The following is an 11884-nucleotide window of genomic DNA, read 5'->3' as shown; positions in this document are numbered from 1 at the left end:
CCGCGCCTGGCGGTGCGGACGCGTGAGGTGGGGCAGAAACGCGCCGCCGTTCCCGTGCTCGTGGCGAAGGCGAAGTAAAAGAGGAATCATGTTCCGCGGTGATAACGTGGCGCATTGATAACGTCCATCGTTGTACTTTGCGATTTCGTTTTTCTCCCCGACTTTCCCCGTAAATGAGGTTTTCCCCGTCGGCGTAGCGCCCTGCTTAGATAAGGCGAGGAGAAAGTTGGGCTTATGCCAAGTAGGAGCAAACCGTTTGGAGATGCGAGCGTGTGACGCTTCAATCAAACGGCTTAACGCTGAGTTTCGGCGGAGATGTTAGATTAGTCGCCCAATTCCCTGCTGATTATCTCGGAGAGGTTACCTTTTGAATTTGGAAAAATCGGTGACGTTATCCAGTGGGAACGCAGAACCGTGCTGAGAATCCATTGACCGTCTCCATCTAGTTTGGTTTTGGAGAGCACAGCTGGGACGCTCTGCGTGCAAACCTTCCTTCGGGTCCTTCAGACTCGGTGCGAGGTTGGTTGGACGAGGTGGTGCTCCCGCTGGGGTTGCGGTAGGATGGTGGGAGCAGCCTTGTGAGGTGCTAGGAGGCTCGGCTGCGGGCTTCTGTGCACTATGAGATGGACAAATCTTTGATTTGATGTTGTTCAGTTTTTGCTTTAAGCTTGCCATAGAAATGTGTGGCCTGGTGTGTGAAGTCTAAACTCCATATTGCTTATAGAAAACCTTGGTGCGATTTTTTTTTGTGTGTGTGTCTAAAGCAATATTAAGTCCATAAATGTCTTTCCTATTTTTTTTAAATGCAGAGTTTGCTTTCTAAAGCCCAAGTACTGGGTTCCAGCTCAGTCAAACTTCGAGGAGGCTCTCTATTTATGAACGTTGGGAGGTCGGAGAAGCACGACTCAGATATTAGACAAACACCTCATGTGAATATTAATCCCTTCACTCCCGATTCCATGTTCCTTCACAACTCTGAAGGGCAGTGTCGAAGAAGGAAGAGAACGCACTGGAATGAGTGAGTGATATGTCTCTTTGTAAAGTTTGTTTCAAACTGCTTCTGTGAGAACCATTTTCTTGGCAAATCTGCTAGCAATGTGAAATAGAGCTCTAGAGCTTGTGCATCTTTGAGATGCATGGTAGTGTGGAAGAACCATTTAGTATTAGATCTTCTGGTTAGTACATGGCAGAGAAAGCTCAGACTGTGTCCTGCCGTCAGAACTGCACACACGGCTGTTTCTTGTGGAGGGGTGAGTGCATTAAATAGCAGTGTGAAACATGAGGGAAGAAATAACAATGGTGCTTGAGCTTTTTATGATTTTGTTTTGACTTTCTGCTTAAACACCTCGTGTTCAGTTAGACTAAACTTGAGGAGAATGGGAGACCTGGATCTCAAGACAATCAGTAGGTGCTAGACTTGAGTTGTAAATTAAGCCATTTTAACTCTGCAAAACTAACAAGTGTGAATTCCAGCTCTTGTGGAGAGGACATGGAAGCAAGTGATGGAGAGCCCGAGGATGAAGCTATCAGACCTGCTAAGGTAATGAACGTTTAGAGCTTGATGTGAGTTTTGGTACTTTGTGTCTCTGCACATCTTAGTGCTTTCCTTTCTAATCTCTACAGAGAATCACAATCACAGAAAGTAATATGAAGTCACGGTATGCAACCGAATTTCATGAGCTGGAGAAGATCGGATCTGGTGAATTTGGTTCTGTGTTTAAATGTGTGAAGAGGCTTGATGGCTGTATTTATGCTATAAAAAGATCCAAGAAGCCCTTAGCTGGCTCAGTGGATGAGTGAGTATTTCTTACTCTTACAAGCCACCTTTTGGTGCTTTTTTGTGTGATTGTTTTGTTTGTTTTCCTTCTAAATACTGTACAAACTTAAGAAATCGGGGAAGAAAGGTTACTTGACCACAACAGATTAATCCCAGTATTCTAAATGGAAACAGATCGCTCTTGTTTGGAAATAAAAAATAATGCTCACCTGCCTCTTAGTGGCAGGAGGGTACTGTATGAATAAACTGTGCTGCAGTGATGTTTGAATGTATAAGGAAATCAATGTTCCCGCAACTGGGTGCTCATCTGTGTTGGGTCTGAGTGACATACAGATTGTCAGGTCATTTTTTTTTTTTTTTGCATCAGGCTGATGTTCCTGACTTTTTTCCCCAGTGCTAAATGCTGTATTAGCATGTGCTGCTCAAAACTGCATACTAGGCCTACACAAGAGAAGTGAAAACCCGCTGCTGTGAGTGGCTGGAAAGCAAGTAATGCAAGTGGCAACTCTCTCAAGAATTATCTGCAACAAAGCCTGATTTTTAATGTTCAGTATATTTAGTCTTTCAATGTAAAATAAATGGCTTTAGCTGGTTGGACTAATTACAAACCCAATGTAAGGTGCCACAGAGATGAACATGAAAATTTTTATTTAAAGACATGATGCAATGCGTTTCAATATCAAGCTGAAACTGAACTAACTTCACTTCGTAACATTCCGATGTGCTGTTTTTTATGACTGTAACAGGCAAAATGCTTTAAGAGAGGTTTATGCACATGCAGTTCTGGGGCAACATTCTCATGTAGTAAGATACTACTCTGCGTGGGCAGAAGATGATCATATGCTTATACAGAATGAATACTGCAATGGTAAGTACTATTTGTTAATCGACCTGAACTTGTTTAATAACAAGTTATTTTTGGAGATACACAGATATCTACAAATTGCTAGCATTAAGCAAGGATTGCCCTACCCATAGCTGGCGCTGTCTTTGTCTCAGATATGTTTTATATTTTCTTTTCTATTGCAAAAGGGATAACAGATGCATGAAGCAATAATTACAAAACTGCAGATAGCGTTAAACATTCAAGAATATTGGAACTACACTAAGTGTTTGTGAGCAGCAAAGTTGTTTATTCTTTTGTGTAATATCTCATGCTGGAATAGTGAGAAAAGATTTTCCCCTGAAGATTGAAGGAATTGCTATGATGGTTGATACCCTGCCAGAGGTTTGGGAGATGGAGAGAGATCTTTGTGTTCTGTTATGTTGATTTGCATAGTGACTGTAACAGTCTATGCAGGAGGAAAAAAGGAAAAAAAAAAAAAAAGAGTAATACATTACATGACTATAAAAGAAAGTGATTATGCATTTGATTTTATGTTTCCTATGCATCATCAGCAAGTTTTTGATGATAGATTTGCTGCTAATTCTGGAAGTCGGTTGTTCTTAAATTTTGGAAGTTAGTTTGTCATTACTTTATCAATTGTCTGATGTTTGGAAAAAAAAAAAAAGAAAAGAAAAGAAAAAAGTTTTCTTTAATGTCTTTTCTAGGTGGCAGTTTAGCCGATGCCATAAGTGAGAATTACAAGAACATGCGTTATTTTACTGAGCCAGAGCTGAAGGACCTGCTGCTTCAGGTGGCTCGAGGCTTAAAGTACATACATTCAATGTCACTGGTACACATGGATATCAAACCTAGTAAGTGTTAACTGCTTTAATCTACTGATAGCTTCCTCAGTTAACTTAATCTGCTGTAGACAAATGAGCAGTTAGCCACACGTTAGTAACTGTAAATTGTTCATTGAAGTTCTAAGTAGCAGTACAAAGATGTCAGTTATGAAGTTGGCTAGCAAACTTGAGCTGTTAATGAGTTTATCTTGAATCTTTTTGTGTAATTGACTCTTTCTTGCATAACATTTGGCTATTCTCCCAGCAAAGAGGCACAGAGTGAGTGTGTTTGTGTGCTGTAATTTCTTGCTTGAGAAGTTGGGTATGCGACTAAGTTTCTGTATGGCTAAAATAAATGAATGAAGCCACGTAGAGCAAAAATTAGACTCAAACTTTTTTTAACAATTGTACTCTTTTTCAGGTAACATTTTCATATCCAGGACATCGGTGCCAAATACAACTTCAGAAGAAGGTGATGATGATGAATGGTCATCTGATAGAGTCATATTTAAAATAGGTAAGAAGCAGCTAGCTTGTGCTTAAGAGCCACATCATGTGCATTTCTGAGAAATAACTTCATGTTTTTGCAGGTGACCTTGGCCATGTAACTCGAGTATCAAGTCCGCAAGTGGAAGAAGGCGACAGCCGTTTCCTTGCAAATGAAGTCCTACAGGAGGTAGCTATCCTTGTGGAAGACACTTGTGTTAGATCTGTGTGCCATTTTCATTACCGATTTGCTGTCTGCTGCCTCCTTGCTGAGGGAGAAACCTGTAAATGATTTCTCCTTGAACACTGGTGGAAATGTGATGTGGGTGTGTTCAGTGTAGATTAGTCTGTCTGTCAGATTTCTTTTTATTAGTGGGTAGTGTCTATAATAAATGTATTCTATTCTTTTTTATTTTTGAAGAACTACACTCATTTGCCAAAAGCAGATATTTTTGCTCTTGCTCTAACCGTTGTCTGTGCTGCTGGGGCTGAACCTCTTCCAACTAATGGTGACCAGTGGCATGAAATTCGACAAGGAAAACTACCAAGAATACCACAAGTGCTTTCTCAAGAACTGCTGGATTTACTAAAAGTAAGTGCTCTTGTTCCAGCCACTCACTGATTTGTAGTTTACTGTTTACAGTAGTAGTAGTACATTTTTTTTACATTTTTACAATGTAGTTTACATTACTGGCCTTAACTAGAATGACTTTTTTCTTTTTTCCAAGGTTATGATCAACCCTGATCCAGAGAAAAGACCTTCAGCTGTGGCGCTCGTCAAGCATTCCGTGCTGCTGTCTGCTGCAAAGAAGAGTGCAGAGCAGCTGCGAATAGAATTGAATGCTGAAAAATTCAAAAATTCACTCTTGCAGAAGTAAGTAATTCTTTGGAGTCCTTAAATATAACTTAGTTTCTTACTGTTTTTCATGAGATTTTTGTGATTGACTGCAGAAACAATAATTTGACAGGTTGTGCAGGTTTGTAATGACAGGTCTGCTGAGGTAACTTTCTTGCTAATATGAAGACGAAATTTATTTAATTTTCAAATGATGTGAAAAGGAAGTTGGCTTAAGTTTAAACTTAGTGATGACTACTGGCCTTGCAACAAGCAACTGTTTGTAGTTTTATCCCTAAAAAAATAACTAAAAGTAAGAATGACTTCAAAGGTGTGCCTCTGCACAGTAATATTCAGTTGTATGGTGCTCTGTGAATTAGCTCAAGTAGGGCTTTTTGTGTTGTGTTCTTAGTGTGCTTGCCTTTGGCTCATTTAAGATAATGCTTGTTTATGTGAGTTTTCAGTGGAAAGAATCACTGGAAGGAAACTCAGCCCTTGTACTGTGTCCTTCATTGGGAGGAAGAATGCAAGATTAGACTTCTAGGGAAGAACAGATATGTGTTGTAAATCTTAATTTCCTAGTACTGGTGTGATGGCTGGGTAGATGTGTATGTATGACTGACCTCCAGTCTTTTAAGGAAATAGATTTTAAAAATGGATTTCATTATTTCAGAGAACTGGCACAGTGTTAATATAGAAAGGATGAGATGGGACCCTGGTGTTAATAATACTCTGGCTTACAGAAATAGAACTGGTCAATTGAATGAAAACATGCAACTTAATCATTTTTCCACATTCAGTTATCACTGATGGCAAACTGAGTTAAAACAAGTATTACATAAGGCTAGAAAAACTAGTGAGCTATGTTGTGTATAAATACTTAAATTGACAGCAGTTACTTTGACTTTTATAAATACAAGCAAAAGCCAGTGGGGAGCAGTTAAAGGTTTTTATCCCAAACTGAATGGCAAATCTTTAGTTCTGAATGGCTGTAATTAATCTGAAGTGCTTACTGTGACATGCATGTAGGCTCCCACTGGTGCTTTGTTAAAGTGTGGCTTCCAATCTCTTGCAGAGAGTTGAAGAAGGCACAGATGGCAAAGGCTGCAGCTGAAGAGAGAGCTCTGTTCACTGACAGAATGACAACTAGATCCACAACACAAAGTAGACCATCTCGACTCATTGGCAAGAAAATGAACCGCTCAGTTAGTCTTACTATATACTGAATTCTGATGTCCAAAAGAACTACTGAGAATGGCTATAGCATCTCTGCTGGACTGAAGCCTGAGGATTTGAAGGGAACATTCAATTCCTGGTTTCTTGTCCTCTCTGGACAGTGTTGCTAGTTTTACAGGAATTGCTTCTGGGTTTTTAATTTCTACGATATGGCTGATGAGCTGTACTGGCTTTGAGATAATGGACTCGGTTACTATCTGTAGAGGATCCTGGATGTTAATCCATAAATGTTTCAGTTACACTGTTAGATGTCACATCGTCCCAGGGTTAACCACTATAGTGGTGTGCTGCTTTCTAGTGTTACAGCATTGTAGTAAGAAGTACTATCCATAATGATCTTTAAGAAGGAGGGAAGGGGACTTGCTGTGTTACTGGTTTTGGAGCAGAGGGGAATAAATTTTGACAGACAGGCTTTAAGGCCACCTATGCTCAGTGTACCTGATGTCAGGTAGACTTCTATTGTGAATTTTATTTGTATATTCAACTGGGAGCACTTTGTAGGCATTGCATAAACCACAGCTTAGAAACCTGTGGAATTAAGTGCCATGTGGAACTGCTGCTATTTTAGTGTTTTGTTCTCGCTGTAAACTGTAGCATTAAAACAATCATTCTTGTGTTAATAGGTTTCTTGTTAAAACAATTACACGAATCAAATCTAAGCTGCATTTTAGTGAAGGCAGCATTTTTCTCTTGAAGCTAGTGCATTGTGAAATAATGCACCAATTTAATACTTGGACTCTGTATTAGTGTAGTGCAATTGTTAATGTCTTGGCTATTGATGTTCTGTAATCCTTTCTAATAAGGTTCTCTAAATGTTGGTATTCTCTTCAGTTTTTCATTCTTGAGGCTCTTGTATATTTTTTTTAATGTTGAAATACCTGTAAATAATTGTTTAGTGTAAGTGTTAAGGTTGTTCCTCATTGTTTATGTACATAAGTTTAACTGTGTGTGTGTATACTATAGTGAAAATGCATACTATAGTGTATAGTATGCTATAGTAGAAATGCAGTCTGGGATGCCAACAGAGAAATTTCGACTATTCAGTTTTAAGTTCCCAAACAAACAGAATGTGGCCATTGAAACTTGTACTGATGTTGGTTTTAGGTTAACAGATGTTACTGAAAAATAGAACTGTTCTAGTAACTGGCTTGTTTCTTCATTAATTTTAGTGTAAACAGTGTTTCTCCCATTTGTGCTGTTTGTTTTTATTAGTGTTGAATTTGAATATTAAAGTTACAAGTTGTATTTAGTAGTGTCCTATGCTTATTTAAACTTTATAGTTGTAGAAATGAAACGTTGAGTCAGGAACACGGCAAGTCTGGATTAGATCTGCTTCCTATTCCTATCTAGTGCATTGTGATTCCGTCGCAGGAGAGTGGGAGTCACTGATAGTTATGTTGGGGGCAAAAACAACACAGTCTGTGCTGGTGTATATCAACAGCAGTCTGTCTCTACAACTTCAGGAAAGTACTGTGAGGTGGGAAGCTGAAGCCACTGGAGTTGGAACTGGATGAACTAGACTTGAAGACTTGGGCAGATTGTGGAGGAAGCCCTGCTGCTTCTGAGGTAAGGAGGATTTTGCTGAGAATGGGAAGAGAACTGTTAATGCAGAAGCTTGAAAGGAAACTGGCAGGGACTGGATGGAATGTGATAACAGCAAGTTTTCTTTGGTGTGGATGTAAAATATTCACATATATGTAGTGTAAGTAAAGAGGAGAGCTACATTAAAAGTAATAAAGGCTTAACTGACTAGCCTATTTAGCAAGTTTTTAGGTTGCTGTGTTAAAAACTAAATTGAGGGTGGCTTTGCAGAGATGTTGTATATGAGTTGAGTGGACCAGGAAACTTTAACTTCACAATTTTCATATGAACTGCTAAGTATTTTTCTTTCTAAGAGGTGTTTTGGTCCTCTGAATATGACAATAAAATTCAGAGACTTGTTTTAGCTAATTGTTGAATAAGCAGTTCTCATCAGTAAAAACTGGTAGACTGGAGTTCCTTTAAGATTTGACTTGGTGTATATGATACAGTCTTCATCTGTGTTGAGACCTCTGTTAAAGCATGCTTCTATGCAGTAATGAAAATTAAGCAAACCCAGTCTTTTTGCTCACGTAATGTAAATAAATTAAATTACTTAAGATAATTACCTGCTGTTACTTCAGATTGTTGCTTCAAGCTCATAACATCGTTACAGATTTTCTGTACAAACAAGCTTTATGCTGTGCCTACATGGATGTGCTGGTGGCAGGTTTTGTATCTGCAGTGTAAGCGATGCCTAGCTTAAAATTTAGTACTGAATTGGCTTTAGGGTTTTAACTTTCCCCCATTTGTGAAGGAAGAATGTTTTAAAAGAAACTGAGTTTTTTCAGTTGTTTGCAGGAGCGGTAAGAATGGTGTAGTTGTATCTCAAATTTTAATGGGAACAGCTTTCCTGAGTCAGGCCAATGGTAAGGCTGAGAATCCTGACTTCTGTGGGAAGAGCCAGAGAATTTGTGAAATGTCAGTGCTTTATTTCCTTGAATATTCATAGCATCCAGTGATTTGTAGTTTAGATGCTTGTGGAGTGAGAGGAGGTGTCTCTATTTTACTGCCCTTGAAGGATTTCTTTAATAGAAGTAATTGTGGTAGCTTATAAATTTAATTCAGGAATGTTTAGGCAAAAATTGTAGAAAAGCACGAGCCATCTTTTCAGGTGGAAGAAGAAACTACTAGCCTCTCATGAGGTGCAGGAAGTCAGGCACTACTTGGAAAAATTCTGCCAACTGTAGCGTAACAAGGTGAACTTCAGCACTTTATGAGGAAAGTTTTATCTCAGTTAAAGCAGCAAGTATCAGAAGTAGGAGGCAAATGTTATTCAAAACACCTATGTTTTAACTTCCACTATTGTGATCTTTTTTTAATAGGTTCATTTTGCAAAGCAGAGATATTGTAGTACTTTGACTACTTAGATCAGAGTACCTGACTTTTTGAAGAACTACATATAAAGAGAACCTTAAAGTAACTCTAAAGCTGGTATTTTACAACCTTGCTGCCTCTAGATGTGTGCTTGTCTTCTGCCTGAATCTGAATCCAGTGTCTGCAATCCATCAGAGTGATGGTCTGATTGAACTGAACTTAAAACGAAACAAAATAAAGCCATATGCACCCTACCAAAAGCTGATTTTGTGACCTTGTACTTAATGTGTTTAGTAGTCTTCAGCAACACCTGCTAGTCAAAATAGGCAATGAAAGTTTTGTCTAGTAGGTGTTTGTGTGCTAGTATGGCATTTCCCTCACTATTAGAAATCATTATTTTGTTCAGTAGTGATTAAGCGTTCTTATCAACAGTAATTTTAAGAAGTGGTAACTTTTTTTCATCTTCACCCTCTGCATTTCTGTAGGCTCAGAAAAGATACCACCATGATTTCACTGTACAAGTTTAATAATCAGCACTTGTGCTGCTTACCAATAGCCTCGCTGTTTTCAAGGGCTTGTTCTAAAGCAACGACCAGGAACAGTCAAATGTATAGCTCTCCTCTGCATGAACCTTTCCTTTTTTCAGTAACTGCAGAAACCATCTGAGAGCTTCTAGCTCCCCCAGTTGGAGGCTGTTGAACTGACACAGGTTATTGTCTGCAGAAACTGCAGGGAGACAGCAGGAAGAAGCAGTGAGGGGGCAGGACAGCACGTAGGAAATTAAAGTTCTGCTTCTGTTTAAACAATTGGAATTGGTTGAAGATGCTATCACCTTCCCCATACAGGATGGGGGTAAGGGAAAGGGAGGTGCCTCGAGGAGAGAATATTACTGTGCCTAATTAAACAGGAAGCAGTTTATTACTGTTTAGCATGTTCAAAGACCTAACTTGTACAAGCTCAAGAATTACTTGAGATTCTGAGTTTTCCATTATCTTCTTCTCTTATCAACTACGAATGTAGAGTAAGATGCTTGTTATCAGGAAGAAGCCAAAAAGATAACTTAATACTCCATATTTTACCTCATTATTAAGTGTGACTGGAAAAGCATGTATATAAATACATGAAAACTGTATCAAAGGAAGTGTATTTTGCTGGAATATCTTTAAAGATTGTTCTAGGAATCTTAGAAGCAAACATCAGATTTTTTTTTTGTAGGTGAGACTGAGCTAACATTTAACTTGGTATCCAATGCTGCTGCCTATTTCACCTGAAATAATTTTCATACTTAGTTTCTATATAGTTTCAGTGAGAACGTGTGGGGCATGTTTTTTAAGGCCAGAGATGAAATGGATTTTAAAATAAATTCATCAAGAGATTTGAGGACTGATTACATTGTTGTCATGCCAAATATGCTTACTGCTTCTTCTCACCTTGCCTTCAGTGTTTGAGACCTTTTAGAGCTGGGCTGTGTTCCATTCAGAAACTGCAACATGTTGATCATTTAACACTGGCATTTGCTTTACATTTATTTTCTATTGAAGTCTTGCTGTGAAATAACAGGTGCTAGAAATAATTTTCTTCAAAGAAGGCTAAAAAGTTAATACTTAAAGGCCTTCGGTTTGTTTGCTTTAGTGTGGCTTTGCTGAAAATGAAAACCACTCTTCCAGTCACTGTTCAGGATGACTTTCTCTAAGTTAACAATAAGCTAAATCTGAGAGTTACTGATGTCTGAATTCTTTCCTTGATGACGTTTTAAGTGACTCAGTGGCAGAAGACAAAATTAGTGACGGTTTAAATGTGTAATCTTTGTTCTCGTTAGAACTGTCCAGACAAATACTTGTTTAGGTAACAAGTAACTAAGCTTTTGGAGGGAGGAGGAAGAGAGAAGTGACCTCTTAGGGCTGGGCCTCAACAAGGTTTAAAGCTTTTTCCTGACAGTGAGTCACTCTGAGGCTGAGCCAGTTTTTGCTCCCTGACCTTCCCAACACGCTTCAGTCATGCTTTAACCAGGGTTAGCAAACAAGATTAGAATAAGCACAGCTTGTAAAATAGAATTGCTGAGATCTCAACTTCCAAGAAAAGCAGAAGTATGTCAAGTTGCGTCACAACTTTTGTCACATGAATAATGCAAGCAAATTAGTTTATGTAGTGCTATCAAGGGCTTTGTGGTTAAGTGTGATCACTGTTAATTAGTGCTCCACAGTGCTAATGTTGTCTTCAAAGGTTTTAAATGTAGATGGTTTGGAAGGAGACCCAGACTAGTCCATTTTAATGGGATTGTTGCTTAAAATAATCCACGGTCACACTTGAGATGTGGATGCAGCTAGCTTTGTACTTTTTTTTCTGTATAAAAGGCAAAGATTTTGTTGAGCAGATGCAAGCTTGTCTGTGCATGAACTTTGGCTTAAATGGTTTTGCTCAGTTGGTTCAATCACATAAGTAAAACAATGTGCATTTTGTGCGTGTGTATATGTACACAAAACAATGTATTAGAAGCTTACCAGTTAGGTATAAAACTTTCTGATCAGCTCACCAGAAGATGGATCAAGTGAGGCTTATGGGAACCAGTGTGGAGCATGGGCTGCTGCCCTAATGAGCTGGCTTCTTATGTTCTTAGTGGGAAACAAGTGCTGGCAAAGGATTCAACCTCCTGTAAATCTAGAGTAACTGGAGAGAAGCGTGTGGGTTTCCTCCTTCACAATTATTTTCTGTGGGGTTCTTTGTCTTCTGTTTTATTGTACTTACAAAAATGAGCTGCTGACCACTCTCAACTCTGCAAAACAAAAGCTATGTTCCTGCTCTGAGAAGTCTGCATATAAAGCGTGAGGTCGATGCTCGAAGCTAATAATCGTCACCTTCGAGATATCTTAGTTGTTTTCCCTCTGCCTTTTGCACGCTGCTTTGTGCTCGTGGCTGCCCAGTGGCTCGTGGCTGGGTGAAGCGGGCAGGTAGGCGCTAACACTCCCTCAGCCGAGGCGGCGGGAAGC

The 11884-nt window shown here is 39.1% G+C and overlaps 1 protein-coding gene across 3 annotated transcripts; it reads left to right on the top strand.

The window, feature by feature from the left end:
* Positions 1–61: 61 nt before the first annotated feature.
* WEE1 (WEE1 G2 checkpoint kinase) lies at positions 62–9152 on the top strand. Of its 3 annotated transcripts, XR_002114921.2 has the most exons (13): positions 62–519; positions 810–1018; positions 1474–1540; positions 1624–1796; positions 2524–2645; positions 3329–3475; positions 3867–3962; positions 4036–4121; positions 4353–4523; positions 4660–4805; positions 5842–5971; positions 7466–7568; positions 8906–9152. XR_002114921.2 is itself a non-coding variant. In XM_019615343.2 (12 exons), exons 2-12 carry the CDS (start codon positions 876–878, stop codon positions 7514–7516), a joined length of 1332 nt encoding a protein of 443 aa, XP_019470888.1. In that variant the 5' UTR covers positions 62–519; positions 810–875; the 3' UTR covers positions 7517–7820. The 3 variants fall into 3 exon arrangements, 2 of the variants coding, with proteins under 2 accessions (XP_019470888.1, XP_010709234.1); XM_019615343.2 differs by lacking the exon at positions 8906–9152 and having other exon boundaries at positions 7466–7820; XM_010710932.3 differs by lacking the exons at positions 7466–7568; positions 8906–9152 and having other exon boundaries at positions 64–519; positions 5842–7251.
* The last annotated feature ends 2732 nt before the right edge of the window (positions 9153–11884 follow it).

The sequence above is a fragment of the Meleagris gallopavo genome, chromosome 5 (genome assembly GCF_000146605.3).
Source record: "Meleagris gallopavo isolate NT-WF06-2002-E0010 breed Aviagen turkey brand Nicholas breeding stock chromosome 5, Turkey_5.1, whole genome shotgun sequence".
Taxonomy (NCBI): domain Eukaryota; kingdom Metazoa; phylum Chordata; class Aves; order Galliformes; family Phasianidae; genus Meleagris; species Meleagris gallopavo.
This window is presented reverse-complemented; position numbering and strand designations above follow the sequence as displayed.